The sequence below is a fragment of the Liolophura sinensis genome, chromosome 7 (genome assembly GCF_032854445.1).
Source record: "Liolophura sinensis isolate JHLJ2023 chromosome 7, CUHK_Ljap_v2, whole genome shotgun sequence".
Lineage (NCBI taxonomy): Eukaryota > Metazoa > Mollusca > Polyplacophora > Chitonida > Chitonidae > Liolophura > Liolophura sinensis.
This window is the reverse complement of record NC_088301.1, coordinates 6637784-6649973: the sequence shown is the minus strand read 5'-3', so window position 1 is coordinate 6649973 and position 12190 is coordinate 6637784. Positions and strand designations below refer to the sequence as shown.

At 41.7% G+C, this 12190-nt stretch overlaps 1 protein-coding gene across 2 annotated transcripts; it reads left to right on the top strand.

The window, feature by feature from the left end:
- The first annotated feature begins 1116 nt into the window (after nt 1-1116).
- Nucleotides 1117-12190, top strand: LOC135469584 (target of EGR1 protein 1-like). Of its 2 annotated transcripts, none has more exons than XM_064748072.1 (7): nt 1117-1366; nt 1963-2074; nt 2887-2927; nt 4310-4628; nt 4826-5088; nt 7658-7835; nt 10381-12190. In XM_064748072.1, exons 1-7 carry the CDS (start codon nt 1362-1364, stop codon nt 11059-11061), a joined length of 1599 nt encoding a protein of 532 aa, XP_064604142.1. In that variant the 5' UTR covers nt 1117-1361; the 3' UTR covers nt 11062-12190. The 2 variants fall into 2 exon arrangements, with proteins under 2 accessions (XP_064604142.1, XP_064604143.1); XM_064748073.1 differs by having other exon boundaries at nt 1943-2074.

Genomic DNA, 12190 nt, shown 5'->3' with positions numbered 1-12190 from the left:
TTGCCTCCTACAATGGTATGTATTGCAATGTGTTCCATGGGTGTTTTCTAAGCGAAACCCATATAATAATAACTGAAAAACCATAAAGAAAACTGTGCTATTTGTCTTTTTATCGAATTTTGAGGATGACCACTTAAAATTACCTTTGCTAACAAGAACAACAACAGGATGTATCTACTGAATTATGTTATCAATTATCTCAAAAACTGTCCGTTTATTTATTTATTTATATATTTGGTTGGTTGCGTTTTTTACTCCGTGTAGTAGTTTTCATCCATGAACATATTGTTTTTTTTCATCGTAAGCATTGTTGTAAAATCTCCTCCGTGCTATTTATTTCATAAAATAAACTTTTTTCAATTTCTCAAATGTTGCCACTGCAAGTCACCTCACTCCGCCAATGACAAACACCCACCCATCCCAGAGAGATCAACATGGCCCAATTAACAATGTCTCAATAGCTCTGGGAGTTAATAGGGGCCTTTATAGTTGGTTGACCATTCCTACAGGTGTATATGTCATATGCCAACATCAGCACACCAATATTTCATGCTATATGGTCAGTGGAGAATGTTGGTCAATCCGTAGAGCCAGACCGTAGTGATACCTTGACGAACCATGGCGACCAACCCACATCGTACTCGATCCGTGGAGCACGTTGATCAGTTCGTAGAGCCAAACCGTGGTGATACCTTAAGGAACCATGACGAATAAGCCGGATAGAGCTCGGTCCGTGGAGAACGTTGGTCAGTTCGTAGAGCCAGACCGTAGTGATACTTTGAGGAAGAATAAACGTGCACTATAAAGACAACTTTACTTGGGATTTCTCGACTCTCGATAATACTACATGTGTTGCTCACACACATTTAATTGATGAACTTCATCACTAGTTGTATCGGTTGGCACCCTGCACAATTTTTTTTTCAACGCTGAGTGAAAGTAAACAACGAATCAAATGTCATTTTGCATTTTATGGTACAGACTTGCTGGTCGAGTTCAGTACTGGTAAGTCCGTTGCGCTTTTATAAAGGATTGGAGTTTTGAACAGTTTCAGCGCTTGTGAGCTTCATGAATGGCCCTGCGACGGAGAGCTGCGTCAACGCGTGGAGGGCAGCAACGACGCTGGAACGACAGCGGAAGCTTAGGTATAAACTTGAGTAACATGAAGATGATTTGGAAAACTTGCCAGATGCGATAGCCTCCTGATTACGTATCACTCTGTCTGTATATATCACCACCATAGATCCAGAAACTTTTAAGTTGGTGCCGCTTGCACGGAGTACACAAACAACCGCGACGACAACAACAACAACAAATTGTAGTCTCAACCATCAGCAGAGACGTCTGTGAGGGACTTGTTTATGAGGTTTGTGTTTACATGCTGCTTTCCACGTGTCTCTTTACGTCACTTTTTTACTTCTTGTTGTACACCCAACGCTGACTCATTTCTTACAAGTGTATATCTGAGGTACCAGTAATTAAAAACCAAAAACCAGCGAAACCAAATCACTTAATTAAATGTGTGAAGGTTTGCATATAGTATTAGCCGAAGCTCTGTGTGTTGACTGGTACTCGCAAAATCATTTCTTAATTACTCCCATTCACCCCTTTTGGATAAAGTTTTGAAAAACAGTCAATTAACAATCTCCACAACCTGCCAAGTTACCTTTTCAAAATGCTTGGGGTCTTCAAGTACCACAGTGCCGCCCCGATGATAGGGCCTAATACCATTGAAGTATCCATGTTTATTCAAGTTCAACTTGTCAACATTGGCAGTTGGGGATTTCGCTTTTTTTGGGGCCATAAGCATTGTAAAGAAGTAACCAAATAGGCCAGATAGGTTAATTTTATTAGTACAGACATAAAATAGCAGACATAGTCATCTAAGACCAATATGGTTCATAGTAATTATGTGAACATGTGTATTTATTTGTGTCTCCAGGGCTGGCTTTTTGTCTTTAGGCAGTTCACTATGAGGGTGCCAGTGATAGATGTGAACAGTGAGAACCTGACGGAAGTCTGGCCTTCCTTAGTGCTGGCTGTCAAATCAGCTACGTTTGTCGCCTTGGATACGGTAATGTTGTAAGACTGAAGATTAACAGTGTTAATGGAACACAAGAATATGTTGTATTTATTCATACATTTAGGCATGGCAAGCTCTGCCCTGTTTCCTCCAACCATAATGCTAGTGGCTGTCATATGAAGTGAAATATTCTTGAGTATGGCGTTAAACACCAATCAGATAAACGAACAAAAAATTAGGTATGGACAGGTTTTATACCATGCTTGTGCTGATGAACGATAGTACAGAATATATATTCTAAGACGGACGGGTATCACAAATTATTAGAGCGTCTGATTTGAAACGCTTCTAAAATCTTGTGCTGACTACACTGACAGAGAATATGGCTGCCTCAAAATACATGTATATGCTGTGTCGATATAGTGTTGATGAATTTCTGAGTACATGGTGGCCTCTGTGGCCTAGTGGTTAGCCTAGTAGTGCAGCACAATGACCAGAAGCCTCTCACGAATGCAGTCACTATAAGTTCAAGTCCAGCTCATATTGGCCTTATCTCCACTGGTACATGGGAAGGTCTCCAACAACCTGTGAATGGTTGTGGATTTTTCCCTGGCTCTGAACGGGTTTTCCCTGCCATAATGGAGGATGTCAACGTACATGTGTACAAGTGAAACAGTCTTAAGTACTGCATAAAAAACTGATCAAATATGTGCGTAAATAAATAATGCTGGCCGCCTTGGTATAAGTGAAATATTGTTGAGTATGATGTGAAACACCGATCAAATAAATAAGTTCTCAGTACATGTTCTCCACATGTTTAGCCATTGAATTGACCAGGTCTCCCCTTTTCTCTTTATGTACAGGAACTGAGTGGATTGGGAGACAGAAAATGGCTAAATGCAAAGTGGGTATTTCAGAATTTCTGTATTATATGAAAATCCAAGGTATACAAGTAAATATACAAGTACTCTGTGGTAGTACATGCGTTGTAATACATGGATTTTTTTATTCTTGCATACATAAGCACCTCTTCTGTTCTTCAGTGTACAACTTTACCTTAGAAGAGTTATGTACCTGTGACTTGTACCTTACAACAGTTATCATGTATCTGTGATTTCACCTGTGATTAATACAAGCTTTGTATCAATGCCATAGCCTTATTTACAGCCTAATTTGCCATTAATATAAGTAACCTTACTTAACATCTGGGTTATTTGAAATAAGGTACAATTAAATTAAACAGTTCCATTTGAAAAGAACTATGGGTTAAGAAATCAATATGCGAACATTATAATAACAGTTGTAAAATACCTGTGATTAAACATTAGAACAGTTATCATGTACCTTTGATTTCACCTTACAACACTGATCATGTACCTGTAACCTTAGATTGGTTATCATGTACCTATGACTTTTACCTTAGAACAGTTATATGTTACTGTGATTTCTTATTAGAACAACTATCATGTTCCTGTGATTTCACCTTAGAACAGATATCGTGTTCCTGTGATTTCACCTTAGAACAGCTATCATGTTCGTGTGATTTCACCTTAGAACAGCTGTCACTTTCCTGTGATTTCACCGTAGTACAACTATCGTGCTCCTGTGATTTCACCTTAGAACAGCTGTCATGTTCATGTGATTTCACCTTAGAACATCTGTTATGTGATTTCACAGCACAGTTATCACGGTAAATGACTTAAAAACTGACAACTGTTTTATAAAGCAAAAAAATATACTTTTTTAATCCAGAAGATTACCACAACTTGCTAAAAGTTATGACAAGAATAATTTTTGGGAAACAATGATGTTGTACCATAAAAATAAAATTGAAATACACCTGAGGACTCTACTCACTGAAGCCTGTATACTGCCAGCATAGCCAAATTATATCCTACCATCACTACTTGAATCTCCTTATATATCTGAATCTTGCGTGTTTCTAACCTTAGTTTACATAGAAGTGTTTATTCCTTTGGGTACTAATTATTGGGAAGTCATCTCTTAACATTGAGCACTCGGGGAATTTACCACGCCCTCATATGGGCCTTCCGTGGCTAGTGCAGCACATTGACTTAGGAGCCTCTCAGCAATGTGGTCGCTGGGAGTTCAAGTCCAGTTCATTCTGACTTCCTCTATGGTTGTATGTGGGGTCGTCTGCCAGCAACTTGTGGATGGTCGTGTGATACCCCAAGGCTCCAGTTGCTTTCAAATTCCTTCCACCATAAAATGTTTGTCATCGTTGTGTAAGTGAAATGTTCTTGATCACTATCTGATTGATTGCAGATGTGTGGAGGAGAGGTACAAAGCTATCAGTCACATAGCAAACACCAGAGCCATTGTTTCCTTGGGAATATCGGCTTACAAGTTTTTACCTTCTACACAAGAGGGCAACTGCATGAAGGGAGACAAACCTTGCACTAACAGAGAAAAGCTTCAGTGTGACTTTGCGATGAAGTATATGGTTCAGACATTTAACATATCTGTATTGTGTCAGCAAGACTATGTGGTGGAGGCAGAAGCCCTGAGATTCCTGGTGGACCATGGATTTGACTTCAACAAACAATATTCTCAAGGAATCCCATATGATAAGGGTGAGGATATGGTAAGTTATAAGAGCTATTCTGTTGTTTGTTCATCTCCAAGTTAAAAGCCTTCCGGATAGGCCTGGAATATTAAGTCTCTTTGTTCATATGCCATCTTTAGTAAAATATGTATAGTGTGTTTTTCAGACCTAATTAAGTCTGCTATGTGAAGTCTTTTTACTTACACACATGCTCAGTCAAGTCGCTTTTTTTTCAGACTAAATTAAGCTTGGATAAGCCTGGAATACGAAGTCTCTTTGCTCATATCATCCTCAGTCAAGTTCCTGTGGTGTTCCACAATGCTTTCGTTGACCTTGGCTTTCTCTATGAGAATCTCTATGCCACACTTCCAGCCTCACTTGGTACATTTGTCTCGGACATTTCTGAGATATTTGAAGCAGGAGTTTATGACACAAAGTACATTTCCGAGTTTGTCGCTCATTTTCCGGCTTCCTACCTAGATTACGTTTTCCACAAGAGGTAAGTTATGGTTTTCTGTACAGTAAATTACTTCCAGTTTCACGGCATTTTTCACCAGCTAATTGCCTGTTTGATCATGATTATACATATCAAAGTGTGACTAGAAGGTGAAAAGTGATGAGAAATCATACATGTATCACACTGCAATACAATAATATTATGGTGATTGTGGTAAATAACCTAAAATTTGATCCACAACTATGTTGCTTTTTATTCTCGATTCTGAAGGATGTTTTGAGGTTTGTTGGAAAGTTTATTGGTTGATATTATACTGCAAAGTGGTATTTTATGACATTTGTTTGCCCCTAAAAGTGCAATTCCTTAGAGAGATATGAGGTCATTTCTAATAGACTGTGAAAAATTCCTTGATATTCTAGATTATTATTGTTTAATCAGATTAATATGGAGCTTAGGATTCAATCTGACTGTGATTAATGTTATGGGTCAGCTGTTAGTGTTATAAATATACTCAGAGATGGCCTGCTTAATAGATGGCCTGTTCATTACTCAGGGATGGCCTGCTTAGGAGGTGGCCAGATCAGTACTCGGGGATGGCCAAATCAGTACTCAGGGATGGCCTGCTCTGTATATGGCCAGATCAGTACTCGGGGATGGCCTTCTCAGTAGACTGCCAGATCATTACTCAGGGATGGCCTTCTGAGGAGATGGCCAGATCATTACTTGGGGATGGCCTGCTTAGTAGATGGCCAGATCAGTACTCAGGGATGGCCTTCTGAGGAGATGGCCAGATCATTACTTGGGGATGGCCTGCTCTGTATATGGCCAGATCAGTACTCAGGGATGGCCTGCTCAGTAGATGGCGAGATCAGTTCTCAGAGATGGCCTGCTCAGTAGATGGCGAGATCAGTACTCAGGGATGGCCTTCTGAGGAGATGGCCAGATCATTACTTGGGGATGGCCTGCTCTGTATATGGCGAGATCAGTACTTAGGGATGGCCTTTTGAGGAGATGGCCAGATCAGTACTCGGGGATGGCCTGCTCTGTAGATGGCCAGATCAGTACTCCGGGATGGCCTGCTCAGTAGATGGCCAGATCAGTACTCAGGGATGGCCTGCTTAGGAGGTGGCCAGATCAGTAATCGGGGATGGCCAAATCAGTACTCAGGGATGGCCTGCTCTGTATATGGCCAGATCAGTACTTGGGGATGGCCTTCTCAGTAGACTGCCAGATCATTACTTGGGGATGGCCTTCTCAGTAGATGGCCAGATCAGTACTCAGGGATGGCCTGCTTAGGAGGTGGCCAGATCAGTACTCGGGGATGGCCAAATCAGTACTCAGGGATGGCCTGCTCTGTATATGGCCAGATCAGTACTCGGGGATGGCCTTCTCAGTAGACTGCCAGATCATTACTCAGGGATGGCCTGCTTAGGAGGTGGCCAGATCAGTACTCAGGGATGGCCTGCTCAGTACTCAACAATGGCCTGATCAGTACTCAGTAATGGCCTGATCAGTACTCAGTAATGGCCTGATCAGTTCTCAGCAATGGCCTGCTCAGTACTCAGCAAATGGCCTGCTCAGTACTCAGCAATGGCCTGATCAGTACTCAGCAATGGCGTGATCAGTACTCAGCAATGGCCTGCTCAGGACTCAGCAATGGCCTGCTCAGTACTCAGCAATGGCCTGCTCACTAAATGGCCTATTCGGCACTCAGCAATGGCTTCCTCACTAAATGGCGTGCTAGTACTCAGCAATGGCTTCCTCACTAAATGGCCCGCTCAGTACTCAGCAATGGCCTGCTCACTAAATGGCCTATTCGGCACTCAGCAATGGCTTCCTCACTAAATGGCCTGCTCAGTACTCAGCAATGGCTTCCTCACTAAATGGCCCGCTCAGTACTCAGCAATGGCCTTCTCACTAAATGGCCTATTCGGCACTCAGCAATGGCTTCCTCACTAAATGGCGTGCTAGTACTCAGCAATGGCTTCCTCACTAAATGGCCCGCTCAGTACTCAGCAATGGCCTGCTCACTAAATGGCCTATTGGGCACTCAGCAATGGCTTCCTCACTAAATGGCCTGCTCAGTACTCAGCAATGGCTTCCTCACTAAATGGCCCGCTCAGTACTCAGCAATGGCTTCCTCACTAAATGGCCTGCTCAGTACTCAGCAATGGCTTCCTCACTAAATGGCCCGCTCAGTACTCAGCAATGGCTTCCTCACTAAATGGCCAGCTGAGTACTCAGCAATGGCCTGCTCACTAAATGGCCTGTCTGGTATCCATGACAGGGTTGTAGTGTATAATGTAAATTTACATACTGGTATTTGTATGTACAAGTACATGTGTGTGTGCACATGTGTATAGATACGAGACAGACATATGGGGTGTGGAAAAATAATTTGCATAGTGTTACGTAGAAGCTTGTATCCATAGTGACACAGACAAATCATTTTTGCATCATTTTGATTGATCGTGCAAATGCTCATCAAGTGTGCGTGGCACTACCTGCCTGGGCTTAGATCATGACTGCCAGGTATGTACAAACTTCCAGTTATGAAAAGATATATTTGTATGCATACAGTTATCTACCCATTGATTTATTGAACTTTCAGTTTGAGAGAAAATTCAGCAGATGGAGGTTGCCCTCATGTGGAACTGACTTTTCCCAAGTATCCAGCTCAACAGACCTCTGTCACCTACAGAAGCTGTACTGCCCCTGACCCCAGCCGACCTCTGCCCCATCCAGAGATTCTCAAGGTCATGAGGGGACTGGTCTGTGACAACTTTGCTGTGAGTTGTATTTCTTGTAGTCCTTCCATAAGTATTTCTGTTTTGCCTTATGGTTTCCTCTACTGCCTATCGAGATTGTACTACATTAGAGCAAAACATACTTTATTGGTAAGAAGAATCTTTAATTATTTTTTTTTTTTTTTTACCTTTATTTGTGTTTAAAAGATTTATCAGTGCGAAGTTCTTGAGGGTGGTAACTAAGGCACAGGCATGCGTTTTCCCCACAATAAATTGATCCCGTAATAATGTACACAATACTTCCATTGTGAGGTGCAATAAGCGGTTAATTCTACTTTTCCACATATTTGCCTCTACTGCCTATCCAGAAAGCAATGCATCAGGGGAAGAAAGTGTTGAAAGAAAATTTGATCTGTTTTCATTTGTCTACGTGTTTCATTCTAGATTCCGAATTATTTTATTTTACAAGCCCATGTATGTGACCCCAATAAAACAGCTTTTTTAGCTACATCAAGTACTGTAAGTCTGTAGGGGGCTCTGTTGGTCTGTGGGTTGGTCAGACATTACAGTAGCTCTATAAGGTGCTCTGTTGGTCTGTGGGTTGGTCAGACATTACAGTAGCTCTATAAGGTGCTCTGTTGGTCTGTGGGTTGGTCAGACGTTACAGTACCTCTGTAAGGTGGTCAGACATTACAGTAGCTCTATAAGGTGCTCTGTTGGTGTGATGTTACAGTAGCTGTATAAGGTGCTCTGTTGGTCTGTGGGTTGGTCAGACGTTACAGTACCTCTGTAAGGTGGTCAGACATTACAGTAGCTCTATAAGGTGCTCTGTTGGTCTGACGTTCAATAGCTCTATAAGGTGCTCTGTTGGTCTGTGGGTTGATCAAATGTTACAGTACCTCTATAAGGTGCTCTGCTGGTCTGTGGGTTGGTCAGACGTTACAGTAGCTCTATAAGGTGCTCTGTTGGTCTGTGGGTTGGTCAGACATTACAGTACCTCTATAAGGTGGTCAGACATTACAGTAGCTCTGTAAGGTGCTCTGTTGGTCTGACATTACAGTAGCTCTATAAGGTGCTCTGTTGGCCTGTGGGTTAATCAAACGTTACAGTAGCTCTATAAGGTGCTCTGCTGGTCTGTGGGTTGGTGAGACGTTACAGTAGCTCTGTGAGGTGCTCTGTGGGTTGGTCAGACGTTACAGTACCTCTATAAGGTGCTCTGTTGGTCTGTGGGTTGGTCAGACGTTACAGTACCTCTATAAGGTGGTCAGACATTACAGTAGCTCTATAAGGTGCTCTGTTGGTTGGTCAGACGTTACAGTAGCTCTATGAGGTGCTCTGTTGGTCTGTGGGTTGGTCAGACGTTACAGTAGCTCTATAACGTGCTCTGCTGGTCTGTGGGTTGGTCAGACGTCACAGTACCTCTATAAGGTGGTCAGACATTACAGTAGCTCTATAAGGTGCTCTGTTGGTCTGTGGGTTGGTCAGACGTTACAGTAGCTCTATAAGGTGCTTTGTTGGCCTTTGGGTTGATCAAACGTTACAGTAGCTCTATAAGGTGCTCTGCTGGTCTGTGGGTTGGTCAGACGTTACAGTAGCTCTAAAAGGTGCTCTGCTGGTCTGGGTTGGTCAGACGTTACAGTAGCTCTATAAGGTGCTCTGTTGGTCTGTGGGTTGGTCAGATGTTACAGTAGCTCTATGAGGTGCTCTGTTGGTCTGTGGGTTGGTCAGATGTTACAGTAGCTCTATAAGGTGCTCTGTTGGTCTGTGGGTTGGTCAGACGTTACAGTAGCTCTATAAGGTGCTCTGTTGGTCTGTGGGTTGGTCAGACGTTACAGTAGCTCTATAAGGTGCTCTGTTGGTCTGTGGGTTGGTCAGACGTTACAGTAGTTCTATAAGGTGCTGTGTTGGTCTATGGTTTGGTCAGATGTTTGACAACCAATGTTTTAACACGGACCATTCACGTAATGAGGTCTTCAGGAATGTCATAACTGTTGCAAATTTGTGAGTCTTGTATCATGACTGTTAGTACTGGAAATCCTCACATTTGACACTGAATTCTTTCTGTTTACAGTCACATGGATGGTGTAAAAGTGTTTGTCCACGTCAGGATTATTGCAATTATTAGTGTAATTCTCTACATTTGACACTTATTGCTGTCTGTTTACAGTTAAACAGATTGGGAAAAGTTTCTCCTTATCACAATTATTACTGTAATTCTCTAGATTTGACCCATATTGCTGTCTGTTTGCAGTTAAACAGATTGGGAAAAGTTTCTCCTTATCACAATTATTAATGTAATTCTCTACATTTGACACATATCGCTGTCTGTTTGTAGTTAAACAGATTGGGAAAAGTTTCTCCTTATCACAATTATTACTGTAATTCTCTAGATTTGACCCATATTGCTGTCTGTTTGCAGTTAAACAGATTAGGAAAAGTTTCTCCTTATCACAATTATTAATGTAATTCTCTAGATTTGACACATATTGCTGTCTGTTTGTAGTTAAACAGATTGGGAAAAGTTTCTCCTTATCACAATTATTAATGTAATTCTCTAGATTTGACACAGAATCTTTTCTGTCCACAGTCACATGGATGGTGTATCAAGAGACGAGAGTGCACCAAATCTCATGACATAGACCTGATCCTGGACTGCGAAGATGTGGTGACCAAGAAGAGACGCAGATATCGCAAACGTAAGCATCATTGCGAAGAAGACCAGAGCACCAAAGGGGCACAGTGTCTTCCAGACACTCCACATAGCAGTACAGAGGTTATGAACAGCACAGTGGAGTGTAGGGATGATCAGAGGAATGGTGCAGAAGCTGGTTCCCTATGTAAACAGAAAAAAATGTCCCCTGAGGACAGAACTTTTGGCTTGAATGGTGCAAATGCAGATCAGAGTGAGGAGAGCAAAGAGCCTGAAAGCAGGGAGATATTGCAGACAATCAGTGAAAAAATAGCAGGAGTCGAAGATCTGTCCAAACCACAGGCAATTTACACAAACGGTAACAAAGGTCATCGAGCTGGCTTTGATGCCTTTATGACTGGGTTTGCCATGGCCACTTTTGTCGCGCGATATGGTAGTGCTCTTTCCTCAGGTCACAAGAATAAGGTATCATTATCAGACTGGGGATTGGAAGAGTTGGTTAACAAAGTCTGCCTCAGTGGAAAGAGTATCCCCATGATTGTCACAAAGAGTAGTTACTGTAAAACATCCAAACAGCACACAGAGAAGTTGGAAATCTTACGCTCGTTGCCATTATAGTATCCCCATGATTGTCACAAAGAATAGTTACTGTAAAACATCCAAACAGCACACAGAGAAGCTGGAAATGTTACGCTTGTTGCCATTATAGTATCCCCATGATTGTCACAAAGAATAGTTACTGTAAAACATCCGAACAGCACACAGAGAAGCTGGAAATGTTATGCTTGTTGCCATTATAGTATCCCCATGATTGTCACAAAGAATAGTTACTGTAAAACATCCAAACAGCGCACAGAGAAGCTGGAAATGTTACGCTCGTTATCATTGTAGTTCTCTCTTGTATCAGCTTGTTTAAGACGACTAGCCTTCCGCAGATATGGCATACTTTTGTGTGTCACATGTGGGAAATTTGTTACTAAGACACCATGGGTTTTCTCCACCCATAAAAGTGAAAATCCTTGAGTATAACATTCAGCAACAATCAAATATAAAGTAAATAGACAGACAGTTGTAGTTGATGTCCAATTTTGATTTGCACGGTGGTGACAGATATGTAAGTTACAGTAATTTCAGATGTTGAAACGTTATTTTGTGCATCTGCATCATAGAGATGTTTTCATTTTCATCTGCTGTAAAAAGACTTTATTAGCCTTCCCATAAAGTGTATTCTGCGTTGCATATGGTTTACATTGTACTTCGTGAACACATAAAACAAATAAAGCCATCCGAGTTATGCTCAGTAAAAGTTTCTGGGGGAACTGCATATTGTGTGCAATCAGTGTCAGGTGAGCAGCATAGTCAGGTGAGTATAGCGTAGTGAGCAGTGTCTGGTGAGAGTCAAATAGTGAGCAATGTCTGTTAAGCAGCAAGTAGTGGGCAATGTTTGGTGAGCAGCATAGTCAGCAATGTCAGGTGAGTATAGCGTAGTGAGCGGTGTCTGGTGAGAGTCAGATAGTGAGCAATGTCTTGTAAAGCAGCAAGTTGAGGGCAATGTCTGGTAAGCAGTGTCTGGTGAGCACTATACGATGAGCAGTGTATAGCCCACATCTTATATCTGCCATTTAAACTTTCCTAACTACATTTGTTATGTCACCTGTACCTTACTGGCAATCTGTATATTCCATAAGACGCATTTACTTCATCTATCCTATGCACAAGAATATGAATAAATTTATTTTCAGTTTTA